Below are 13,141 nucleotides of genomic sequence, written 5' to 3'. Positions count from 1 at the left end.
CTCTTGGTGCACAGCTTTTGGTCTCCAGGTGCTTCACCTCAAGCCCTGGTTCTGTGAAGCACTTTGCTTTATTATTTATCTGTTGAAGGTGGACCCGTATCTGCAGTGATTGCTGACAGCCTTGTGACTTCCAAAGCACCTCAGTTGTTACCAATTGATGATGTTGTCTTTTACATAGAGAAAGCACAATGTGTGTAGCAATGACATGGGACAAATAGCACAAGGTTTCTGCAGTGAAAGAAGGACCAGGCTCTCCTTTCTTTTTCCCCATGAAGTTTATTTAGTCAATCACTCTAAATAAATAGATATCTGACGTTGAACAGGAATCATTAGTTAAAAATAATTTCTAACACAAATTCCCACGGTTACCACAATATTTTTAAGGTGTGTTATTGAACAGCACTTTTAAGACACGGGTTTTTCTTTTGGTTTAAACGTAACAGCTGTTAGCAGTTCAAAAAAGAAGGAAACTGGGGTCAGAGTGGAGCTGACATCCCTCAAACAAAAGCAAAGCTGTAACACGTGTGCACACATGAAAATGGTTATTTTCTCTTTCCTAGCACTCATCTTGCACCCTCTCTGTTGTTAATATGTCACAAAGTGAATGCTAGCCCTCAGCCTGAAAGTTGGTCTACAGCTTCACTGTGCTGTACAGCAGATGGCAATAAAGGACCGCTGTGTAGCAGAAGCAAACCTTTGCAAAAGAAGTTTTCTGTCCTTACTGCTTTGGGGTGTGATTAAAAATGAGAACGTAGAAACACAGCTTTGAGAAGTTTGGGGCTGCAGAGATGAAAAATGCTGGACGAATTGTGAATGATGATGGTAAACATACATTACATAGAAACTAAAGAGAAGACTTGTGCATTCGTTAGCCGCCCTCTGAAGTCTGCAAAGTTTCCCTTGCAAAGCTATGGGAGGGAAGGGAGCTGCAAGCCTCCCATCCACTGTTCAAGAAGTTCTGCATTCCAGCATCTTCCGGAAGCTTTTTCGAAAGCTGTCATCCAGGAAAGCATACAAGAAAGGATTCAAGCATGAATTGGCATAGCTTAGACTGGTGATGAAGTAGGAGATACCAATGACCATGGAGGTTTGAGGCAAGTCAGTGGTCAGAGCCACGATGGTGGCCAGGTGGAAGGGGGTCCAGCAGAAGAGACACACGGCCAGGACGATGAAGACCATGATGGTGACTTTCTTTTTGGCTTTGTCCAGAGCTCTGGCATTAGAGTTCAAGTGCATATTCCTCAGCTTGTAGAGCATCATGGTGTAGAGGATGCAGATAGTGGACACTGGAATAGCAAAGCCAAGGATGAGGGTATAGATCCTGCTGGCCTTGAACCAAAACCTTTCAGGCTTGGGGAAATTTAAACCACAACTCTTGATCTTCAGGTCATCTATGTATACGTTGGCAAAGATGATGAAAGGGAGGACTATGATGGTGACCAGGATCCAGATGCACAAGCTGACGATCCTGGCTGCTCGGTACGTACGGTGTGGCATCCTCTTGGACCTGACTGTAGCCAGTACTACCAGGTACCTGTCTATGCTCATCACTGTTAAGAAATAAATGCTGGAGAAGATGTTGTAGTGGTCTATGGACAAGATGAGCTTGCAGAGCACTTCTCCAAAGGGCCAATAGTGGAGGAGGTGTTCAGCGATATTAATGGGCAAGACAAGTGTGAACAAGTCATCGGCTATAGCAAGGTTCAGGATGAACATGTTTGTCACAGTCTTCATCTTGGGAGCCTTGAGGATCACGTAGATGACAGCAGTGTTGCCTGTGAGCCCAACAGCACAGATGACAGAGTAAATCACAGGGAGGACGACATAGAAATCAGCTGATTGCTCTTGGAAGGTGAAGTTGAACATCATATCGCTGTCCAGGTAGGAGCTGTTGGCTGCATTGCTGCAGGTGCCGTTCAAACTGTCCCACAGAGAGCTGTTCCCCATGCCTGCTGGTCACAGGCTGCCCTCTGGCGTCCAAGGCTTCATGAACAAAGCAGATGAGAATTGTACCCCCCTGTGCAAGTGGAACAGCTCTCAGAGCATCCTGGTAAGCCGCTGCTTTCCTCTGCTGGAGGGGTGCAGTTCAGCTGTTTGCAGTGAGAGTCCTCGAGGCTGGCAGCAACAAGAAGGGCAGAGGAAGCTTTGTGTCTGGGCAGCTTTCCTCCTCCCCTGGAGGATGTGAGGGACAGCTGTCTCACTTGCACAGTGCTTGCTTTTCCATATCAGAGCAGGAGCACTGCTGTATTTAATTAGTGCCTTTCTTCAGATTCAGGGCTTCAAGCTCATTTCAGCAGCTGAGATTGCACGTACAATAACATTTATGACACAGCTATTCTCCTCTCCCAGGGTGCCCTAACAGAAGAAAGAAATAAAGTTAAAGGAGTATTTCCGAAACTAAGTTAAAGGGGCTTAACCCACATTCAAAGTAACTTTATTTCTTAAGCGAGGTAGGTTATGATCTTACTCACTATGAAGAGCATCCACTTGTGGCAGCATGCAAAAGTTGGCACAGACAGACAAACCCACAAATCCCAAGTTGAGGATTAGCCAGCCAAAAAAAAAGGGGAGAGCACCATGAAAGCAGATCCACTTTAAAGTCAAGGAAAGAATCTCCCCTTCTGCTTACAGCTTTCCGGCTGCTCCCACCTCATCCATGCTCCCAAAAATTCCTCTGCAAGGAAGGGAACAAAAAAAACCCCGACCCCCTGTGCAGATCAAAGATTTGGCAACTGGTCCCCAGGCTGTGCTACGAGAATTGCTTTGCTCTGCTTGCAGTTTCTCACTCAGCCATACAGTGAGCAGGAACAGCACGGGACAGAGGGCTGCGGGGTCCCTTACCTGGTGTGCAGCTCTGCTGCTCCTCCGGCACCGCTGCTCCGTGTAGCTCAGCCTTGGCTCGCCGATCCCAGCTGGAGGAGGGTCCCCGGGATGCTGACGTTACCCATCTTTGAGATCATAGCAACATGGTGGCTGTGTGTGCATGGCACGGCTGAGCAATTAGCACTCCTTCCCATCGGGGGAGAAGAAAAGTTGTGTGTGTGTGCTGGGCTATTTAAATAGGAAATGAGGCAGATGCCGGTGAGCAGCTGGTGCAGCAGAGCTGCTCTCTTCAGGAATGAGGTGCACAGGCAGCACCCAGGGCTGTCAGGCTGTGGCTGTTTGAGCAGGGGATGTGTGAAGCGGCAGAGGGGGGGGAGTTGGAATATCCCAATAGGGAGCACTGGCTGTTTTTAACAAGGAAAGATGCACAAATGTAGGGGGGGGGAGGGAGGGAGTGGGAGGAGGGCACACAGCATTACTGAGCTGGTAATGAAAAAATAAACAGCCATACCTTTCCAGAGCGCTGCTGCTTCCAGCTGAGCTCCTGGTCCAGCTTTTGGAAACACAGCTTAATCTTGGGATGTGCTCGAGGTGGTGCAGAAGTGCTGTAAAGAAACACACCCCAGGTTGAATAACGAAGTCAGCACCAGCATATGATCACTTTTATTTTCATGTGAACGTAGGAAGGAAGCCAAAGGTCATCCTCATTCTCCTTTAGTCTTTTAAATGCAGCACCCAGCTGGAGGCTGCCTGACCTTTGATTTAATAGCAGAGGAGAGGCATCCATCCATCAGCACTCTGCTGCCAGCGTGCAGCACCAAGCGGCTCAGCGTGTTGGAATGAGCCATGCTGTTAAGAGCTGTGTTTGATTTTTGCTCCTTTTCTGGGGATGTTTGCCCTTTTCTAGCAAGATTCCTGTGCACTGGTAATGGGCTGGGAATCAAACACTTTGAAGTGTCTTCTTGAGGGCCATGGGCAGAACTGACTTTTCAGCAGACGCTTCTTTTTTTCCCAGGCCTGGAGCACAACTTTTGTTGGTATTTTCTGTATCCCTACCAAAATCTGGTTAGTTGCCAGACCTCAGCAAAATGAAACAAAGTGAAGATTGCCTGAGGAATATCCATAGAAATTATAAGAATGTTATTCCATCAGAAAATTGGCTCCTCCAGAGCTGCCCTCTTGCTTTTCAGGGGAAAATTGGAACAGTTTGTGAGTTGTTGTAGGGGAAGCTGGGTTTGATAGGGCTGCAGTGGGAAGGCATTGGTTTAGGAATCACTGTTCTCTTTGTCAAGAATACATTGAACAATAAAAGAAAACAAAAAACAAACAAACAAAAGAATGGGGAGAATGAAATGCTAGATCTACTGTTCACAGAGAGAGATTATCTGGGGGAAAAAGTATGATTGCGTGAGGGGGAATGTGAGGCTGTCAGAAACTTGCCCAGATCCAAACTCAGCATGTGTGAGCAGGTCTGGGTGAGATGCATAGCACTACTGCAGGTGTAACTGATCTGCAGGTGACACTGTCACCATGGGAATGTTACCTTCTGGCTGTGAGGCTGCTTGGAGGGATCCTGGGGTGGATTTTGGCATCCACTGGAGGAGCAGAGCTTCTCATGAACCTGGTCCCAGTCCCTGCACCTTGCCATTGTGATGCAATGTGTGCCTATCAGAGAGCATCTTCTGGCTCTCACTGGTGTTAAGGTGGGTTTTATTTCCAACCCTTTGTGAAATATTCTCTCTCTGAATGGAGATGAGAGGGAGCCCCATCTCTGCTGGGAGATGGAGGGAAGCAAAGGAGCTGACAGTTCTGGCAGCATCAGTGGTTCTTCTTTCTGGGTGGGACTTGTTTGTTTCCACACTAATTCCCAGAAAAGAGGCTGACAGGCTGAACCAACCTTTCAAAGCAAAATCTGTACCGCTCATCTCATGTGTGTGTTACCTGGCTGTTGTCTTTAGAGCTGCTGCTTTCAGAGTGGGTGGTCCCTCACACACAGTGCATCCCGGAGGGGAAAGGCTGAAGGACTTTCCTCCTTTATTTCAAATTGTGCTGTAAGGTGATGCAGAGAGCTGTGAGGACAAGAGGTATTATTGCCTGCTGCTGTTGAAAGGTGGAAGTATTATGATCGTGATCTATTCCCCAGCTCAAAAGTTGTAAAAGTGTTTGCACTGAAGGCTTCAATGGGAAGATTTTCTATTTTCCAGCTCAAGGAACTCCTGATGCCCTTCCTTTCACTCCCCAGACTGTTCTTCCCCTGGGATTGGCTTTCATGTTGCTTTAGCTGTGTGCCTGGGTGCTGCTATCTGTGGGGTGCACTCCCAGGGGAAGGGTTCGGGGGCTGCATGCATGGCATTTGTTCTCAGGACCCGCAGTGAGCACAGCATCCTGCGTGCTTTGGTTGGGGTGTGTTTGATTAAAGCTTTGTCGGAGATGAGAGGGTGACTAAGAATCTCATCTTGTTGTCTAGCATGAGGAGGGGGCTTTTGTTTCTTTTATATCCCCAAGACAAATGCGCTGACCATGCTTTCCCTGAGCTCTGTTCTTAGACAGATTTGCAGTAAAATTCACTGACTTATGGAGAACGATTGCAAACATGCAGTGGCACGAAACCCTGAGAATCAAGCACTGGTTAACTCACTGTTATGACCACAGGTGGCATCTTCCCTCTGAGGCATTTGGACCCATCCTTGTGCAGACAGCCCCATCACCAGCACGATGCAAGAGGGACAAAGTTTCTATCCCCAGCAAATATGTGTGGTGGAGATGGGCTTTTCCTCTTGAAACTCATATTCGCTCCATACAACTTGAGTCAGCTATGCAAAGGCAGGCAGTATTTTAGGGAGGGGAAAATCCCCTGTGTTGCAAAATCAGTGCTGCTTTACTGCTTCCATAAAGCGAATGCACTGCTGACTGCAGGCATAGGCCATCCATCACTTTGGGGCTGTGGAAAATGGTGATGCTTGGCTGCAGCAGCACCCACAGCTCTGGGCACAGGCAGGGCTGAAGCCTTCTTTTCTTTTGGAGAACACAGCAAATCATCTGTGAGATTGCTCCCCTATTGATGGCAGTGTGAGTGATGTTGTCCAAGCTCCTGCAGCCCCTCAGCAAGGAAACCCGGGGGGATGATGAGGTGGAACTTTTGTTGTGTGCTCAACATGTCCTGAGGGTCTCTGAGGCCACTAGAGCAGTGTTGTGGCTGGGTCCAGCTTGGTAAAACAGCTCTGCTTCACCCTTCAAAGGGGATTAGCAGGGAGAGGATCCTGTTTCGTTGGGCTTCTGCTGCTTTCAAAGAGTCAAGTTCATCTCAAGGACATGGATGTGCAATCAATACTTTGCTCACCAAAACAAAATGTTCTCTGCCGACTGCCTTGCGGTCGCTGGTTATTAGGGTGATTTATTTGAATGACTCGTTCGTACTTTTGAAAAGGTGGTGCAGCACTGCGGGTTAACATTCAGCACTGATTGTGTCAAGCGATCTCTAAGTGGTGGTTTCTGGCAAGAAAAGGCAGTGCTGTGTTATTTATTGGGGGGCAACATGAGCTGTATTGTAGGCCCTGCCTTGGAGCTGCTTTTGAGCTGTGCAGGTCCCTGTCTGGATGGTTGCTCACGGGGCTTGGTCATTTCCCCCAATAATCTCCTGCTCCTTGAGCTGGTGGGTGAGCTGAAAAGGGGAAGCCTGAGCTTGTTGTCACTCCTGTCCTGCTCTTTGTCATGAGCCATGGTATCTGCAGCAGCTTCCCAACCCTTCCAGGCTGTCTTAGGGGAAGGATAGCACCCTTGGGAACTAGGAGAAGGGTGCTGGTTTTACTGAGTAGGGGATGGAGTAGGGAAATGGGTAAACTGTTTATAAAAAAGGTGTCTCTGAATGGCAATAGCAATTGTGATGGATTCAGCAGTCTCCATCGCATCCAGCCTGCTGCAAGCTGGAGGGAAGCAAAGTTAAAATGCAGGTGCTTAAAGAAAAAAAAAAAAAAAAAAAAAAAAGTAACGAATCCTCTAAGCGGCCTGCTCTTGTCAGGTGAGAGATGTATCAATAACTGCCCAGTTGCTGTCTCTGCAGGGGAGCAATTAAGATAAATGCTGCGTGATTTGTTCCTCAGAGCGGCTCTGATGGGAATAAAGCCGGCGGGCGCGGGCAGCACCGCGGACAGCTCCGCTCCCTGCCAGGAGCGCTGCGGTCCGATCAATTAACGGAGCTCCGGCCGTGTGCCCGAGCCTTGAGAACAAGGACCTGTGGCTGGTCTTGCTGCAATTTATACGAGGATTTAAAGGGTAAGGATAGAACGCTAGAGAGCTGCTTTTAACCGCTCAATTCTCAGCTCTTCGTCTGGTTTCAGCCTTTTTTTCCAGAGAGAACAAAATCAAAATGATTCTTCATCTCAGGGTGCTTCTAGTCTCATCGTTTTCTCCTGCTTTTCTCTAGGGCTGGAAGTTGGAGTTTCTGCCCTGAGTCTGCACAGAACAGAGCCCACTGTGGGGAGGAAGGCTTCTAGAATGGGGGTGGAGGAGTGGCATCCACTTTTCTCCATGCAACTCATCTCTGTAGGGTCTGGGGGTTCAGGGGTGTTATTGCTCCCCTTGTGATGATGCTGTTGCCACGACTGTGTGGTGAGGGCTTCCCAGTGGGGAAAGTGCATCTTCTGTTTTTCCCTAAGTCTTTTGGGAGTTGAAAGAAGGCAGTGCTTGACCTGGAATGCCAGAGCCCCGCTGGCTTCAGTGCAGCACTGGGACTGATGTCATTGAGTGCACTGCTGGTGGTTGCAGCCCTTGGAAAGAGCAGGGAGCATCACCTGTGAGTGAGCTGTTTTCTGGGCTTGGAGATTTTGCTGTTTCCTGTCTCGAGTTTCTTTCATCTGGATCATGGTTTCAGTGTAATCCAACTTCAGGTCCCATGCCCATGAGAAAAAAAAACCAAAACAAGAACAGGCTGTGTTGCAGTACCGCAGGCTGCAGTTAGCTCCTTGCATTTGTAGTCACCTTGGGATGCTGTTCACAGTCAAACTTGTCCATGAACACTGAGTTGTGAGCTGGGGTATGTTTTCCTGCTGATTACTAAGGCACATATGCACGGCAGAGCTACTGGGAGACTCTCCAGCAGAGTTATAAGGGGGAATACTCCAAAAGGATTACTGTAAAGGATAATTAAGAGGAGGTTATTTGCTCTGATAGGTGGAAAAGCAGTGGGTGTAAGTCAGCAGACAGAGATCTGCTGCTCTCCTGACCCCTCACCCAGAATGGGGTGTGCAGAAGTTCTGCTTTGTCAGTTGCTATTAAGCTGGCAATTGACTCCTAACAATTCTTGGTTTCCCGTGCTGCTTTCAGGTGATAGGAATTTACTTCTTGAGTTTTTTATAACAGAAGGGTCGCTTTCTGACAAGTTTATTTCTGACGTTGCTGCATTCGCTTTGAAAACTGCCTCGTGACTGCACACAGCATTGCAGCAGTGTTAATGCATCCACAGAAGAGCAGCACAGAGCCCTTCGGGGATGTTTGGCTGCGTGCAATATATTCCAATATCTCTAAGCAACAGCTAAATGTGTCACTTTGTCTGCTTAAGTAGCAGAGCTCATCTGGCCTAAAAGCCCAATCATCGGAGGCTTATGGAGTGCAAATTGCTGCCGAATGAATTTGCTGCTTTGTTCGCTCCAGTTCCCCCTCCCTGCCTGTGTTGTGACAGTGAAATGACTCATCTCCATGTTAATATCATGTTTCAGAAAAAAATGTTTTAATACTTCGTACAGTGTTCATTGTTTAGATTAAATAGAAAAAAAAATATATGGCATGAGATCTGTCTTCGAGCATGATGTATTCTAGAGTGGTTGCCCAGAGCTGCACCTTTCTGCAAATGCTCTTCAGAGCCACCAAGAAAGTGGATTATGAGGTTTGAGATATTGTCAATTGTTCTACGGGGGGAAAAGAGAAAGAGGAAAAACAAGAGGCTGGGTTTGAGTGTAGCCCAGCTTGATTCTATGGACTACAATCACTTATCACAGCTCATTTTTTCAGTTCATGCTAGGCTGATCTGTTTAAATAGGTCACTGTAACTCATGTAGGCAAGTACTGCTAGTGAAAATTCAGTTTGTGAGAGCGTGCTCCTTGTTGAAAGTTTCAGCATGTTGGAGCAAATGGAAGTTGGGTTACAGAGGGTGAACTTCAGTAGGAAATGGTGTGTTGTGAAATGCAGAGCAAAAGAAAAGTGATGAGGCATTGCTGCAAATGAAGGTTTCCAGTTGGCGAAGCCATCTCATCTGCACCCTGTTGGCATGGATGGAACAGGGGTATTTGGCTCCAAGTGAAGGTGAGGATGGATTTACAGAATCACAGAATTGCCAGGGTTGGAAGGGACCTCGAGGATCATGAATCTCCAACCCCCCTGCCACACGCAGGGCCACCAACCATTCCACCTAATGCTAGACCAGACTGCCCAGATTTAGCGTGGTACAAAGAGAAGAAGAGCAGTGAATGTCAGTCAGGAGGACATGACTCTTCTCCCTTGAAATCTGTGGATCCCAACCCCTAGACAACTCCACAGTAAATCCTCCAGAATGAAATTCCCTGGGGAAATAAAGCTTCATGCATGGAAACAGCAGCTCCCCATTAGAAATCCTACTGATGTGATTTTATGTGAACGGTCACCATAGGGAAAGTGTTTCTAATTCTTGTGAAGGAGAAGCAATTGGGAGGTAATAGCCTTAAGTTTTGCCAGGGGAGGCTCAGGTCAGATATTAGGAATAATTTCTTCTCTGAAAGAGCAGTGATGCAGTGGCACAGCTGCCCAGGGAGCTGATGGGGTCACCATCCCTGGAGGTGTTCCAGAGCTGTGGAGATGTGGTATGGAGGGATGTGGGCAGAAGGCACAATCGGGTGGGCTGGGGTTGGATTTGGGGATCTTGGAGGTCTTTTCCAACCTTCATGATTCTATGATTCTAAGCAGAAAACAAAACAGCACACAGAAAAATACAAAGGTTATAAAACAAAACCTCTCTTTTCTATAGAGAACAATCCCAGAGCACAGAGCTCCTTGGGCCCTGCCTCCTGCCAGGTCTGCCATTTCAGACCAGAGCTACCCGAGCAGGAGGTATTCTAGGCTGGAGGGCTGCGTTAGGACTGGATAGACTGGACTGGCCATTCCATGTAATCCCAGAGATCCTCAGTAATGCCAGTGTTGTTTTATTGGCAGAGCACACGCGGGCTCTGAGATCTGCCTCCTCCTGCTTCTCAATTTCACTTGAAGGCGGCCGAAAATGACTCCCTTGTAGATGGCCCATTTCCACTGGCTGCTGCAAACGCTCACTGAGGCTCCTTGCCAGGAAGCTGATTTCTTGTTATAAGAATTGCTTTCTTCTCGTAAATGCTAAGTGATGTGTTTCTCTGCCTCCGATGTCAGGAGTTACAGGAGCACATGCTGTACAGAAACACTCCCCAAGTGCATCAATAACCTTTTTGTGTTGCTTAGTGAGTACTAGATAACTGCCGAGCAGTTTCATGTCTCTGCAGGTTACTTAGCAATCAATTACACGTCTGTCCTCCAGCACATCCTAATTTACCAGGAGGATACGATGAGCTACTTGCTCTGCAATCAGATGCTGGCAGTGCCCACTACCCAGCAGATCTATGGGCTTTGCAGTGCACGGCACCTGGCATTTGTCAACAGCTGGGCTCAGCACAATTGGAGGCCACTGACATTTGTTTTGTTTGTTTTCCCTTTTCCCTTTTTTATCCCATATCCCTCAGTGCTACATATTCATGTTTTCTGAACCCCTCCAGGTATGGTGACCCTCCCCATCTCCCTGGGCAGCTGTGCCACTACAACACTTCTCCTTCAGAGAAGAAATGTTTCCTAATATTCAACCTGAACCAACCCTTGCACAGAAATAACCTGTGCTGGGGAAATACAGCACAAAGACAGTGCTTGGATGAGCACCTGTCCCATAGGGTCCCATGAGTGCCATGAGATGTTCATGGCCTATGGCTGGGCAGATGATTTCTCATTGCAGCTGTGCGAGACACATTTCTCCTTTCATCTCCCTTTCTTGGTAGGAAAGCCAGGACACCTTCCTGCTGGATTTCACGAGCAGGAAATCAATAGCTGAGAGGTTCCCACTGGGAGATTTGTGTCTCATGAAATTCATGCCTGGGGCAGAGGCAGGCTGGAAGCAGGAGAGACAGCTCCGTCTTCCTCCCCTCTGCTGTTTTAATTGTTTGTAATGACTTAATAAGCAGTGCTAAACAGGGAAGCTGATCCTTCCCTGCAGCAAACACAGGCATGAGGCATTTTATCAGCTTTCCTAGGGCCTCTGTTTGGAATTGTTGATGTAATTTCTTCTCTACGGGCTCAGCCTCTGGAAATTGATAGAAAAAAACTGCTATTGAATTCATGGTGTCAAGGCTGCAATTGCTGAGCCAGAACCAAATCCGTGCAATAATCTTGGAGGGTAATATTGTGGAGAAATGGCATAATTTACAGCCACACAAGGCTCTTTGCATACCAGGGAGAGGAAGAGCGATTAAATACAAAAACCAATGTTTGCAGAAGAATGAATGGCAATAGCTGGGCAATTAGGCTGGAAATGAGGAGGAAACTTGTGCCCATCAGCGAGTGCAGACATGGAGAGGAGATGGATGGAGATGTGCCATCCATCCAGCAGCTCAATGGAGGAGTGCCCCAGACTCAGGCTGTCTGCTGTTATGTGTCTACTTGGGTCACATTGATGTGTTTCTCTTTTTGAGGGGAGGTGGTCTGGAGTTCATTGCTTTTGTTGAATTTGGGTGTTGTTGGGTGTTGTTTGGGTGTTGAGCCTGCAGACCTCCTGATTTTTCCATTGCATCTTTGCCTATGGTGTCTTCAGAAGTTTTTCTTTGCACATTGAAAGGTCTTTGCTGCCTCTTGGTATTGTGCATTCAGGGGGAAGGAAATTTCTTCCCCTCTCCATTTTCCTACTAGAAAGCATACTGCTCCTCTCTGAAGTAGCAGGAAGAAAAACTTTCTGTAAAACTGACTGAGTCAAGCTGACTTCTCTTATCATTTGGAACAAAATAATGAAGTTATTTATGTTAAAAATAACTTCAGAGTTTTGAAGAGGTCTTCCGAGAAAATATTTATCTTGGAGACTGAAGTGGGTATAGGAAGAAACTCTTCGCTTCAATCCGCTCAGAGCAGTAATTTTTTGTTTTGTTTTGTTTCCAAAGAATAGATGCAATTACATTTCAGGATTTCAAAAGAATATATATTAAATGTAGTGTAGCAAACAAGCTCCAGGTGATCTTCCTCTGCTGTCAATAACTGAATTACAGCACAGGGCTGCCAGCTCTGTGGGACAAAATGTTGCCTTGGAACCATTAAGGGGGTTTTGACAGAAACCTTTGCAGCATGAATAGTTCCTATCTTCATCTATTCATTGGCTTCAGCTCTTCCTGCAGTTCTCCAAACCGCTCTTCGTTCTGCTGCTGGAAAGTGGTATTTCTTGGAAGCACAAGTCACTGCCCAGGAGCATCTCCTGGGGACGTGGTGGGATGGGAGGTGGCCATGGGGTAGGGACCCCCAGAGCACAGCTGCTGCCCCATGCTGGGGCCAGGTCCAACCTCATCCCTTGTGTCCCTGCCTCTGGGTTTTGTCACAGCCTCGTGGGGCTGTGTGGGACTCAATGTGACATTGTGACATGCATCTCGGTGTCAACGAGGTGACACTTTAATGCTGCTGCTGTCGGCTTGTCAGGCAGTGCCCACACACTGTCTGATGGCAGCTGGGGAGAAAAAGGCAGAGGAAAGCAGGGATGGAGTAGAGCATGGCACTGTCAGTAACTGCTGAGAAGTGAGGACTGAGGTCCTGCCAGGGCCAGGCAGAAGGGACAGCTCTCTGGGGAGCACGGGGCACATTGGTGACATACTAATAATCACCTCTGCACAAATGGTGAAGAAGCATCAGTTTGCATGGCCAACCAGATCTGATGATTCTTGCTGCGCGTTACAGGAGCCGTGCTGATCTCACCTTGCTCTGAAATACAATTTCTGCAACTTACCCAAGAACAACGTGAAAGTTCTGGACCCACTGAGAGAAGTCATGCATAATACAAGAACAAAGCTTTGCAACGCATGTTTATTGTGGATGAGGAGGCCTACAGCTCTCCTGAGGCTTCTCTTCCTTTGTGGAGATGGGTTGAGCAGCCTGGTGCATTAAAACCTGCTTGGCTCCAACCATGACTCAGACAACCCCTGCAAAGTATTTTATTCTGCATGCTGTTGCTGGTGGTGTGCTGAGAGGTGACAACCAGAGCAGCTGATGTAAACCTGCCAAAATCCCTTCTGCCATCTCAGAGAC

The 13,141-nt window shown here is 47.5% G+C and overlaps 1 protein-coding gene across 1 annotated transcript; it reads right to left on the bottom strand.

The window, feature by feature from the left end:
• Positions 1-274: 274 nt before the first annotated feature.
• NPBWR2 (neuropeptides B and W receptor 2) lies at positions 275-3,206 on the bottom strand. The gene is made up of 2 exons (XM_090152012.1): positions 2,842-3,206; positions 275-2,355 (listed from the first exon to the last, which is right to left on the bottom strand). Exon 2 carries the CDS (start codon positions 1,945-1,947, stop codon positions 949-951), a length of 999 nt encoding a protein of 332 aa, XP_090008138.1. The 5' UTR covers positions 1,948-2,355; positions 2,842-3,206; the 3' UTR covers positions 275-948.
• Positions 3,207-13,141: the final 9,935 nt, after the last annotated feature.

This window comes from Phasianus colchicus, chromosome 17 (genome assembly GCF_987193195.1).
Source record: "Phasianus colchicus chromosome 17, bPhaCol1.hap1.1, whole genome shotgun sequence".
In the NCBI taxonomy this organism is placed as follows: domain Eukaryota; kingdom Metazoa; phylum Chordata; class Aves; order Galliformes; family Phasianidae; genus Phasianus; species Phasianus colchicus.
Note: the sequence above shows the minus strand (reverse complement) of the source record. Positions and strands in the feature narration are given on the sequence as shown.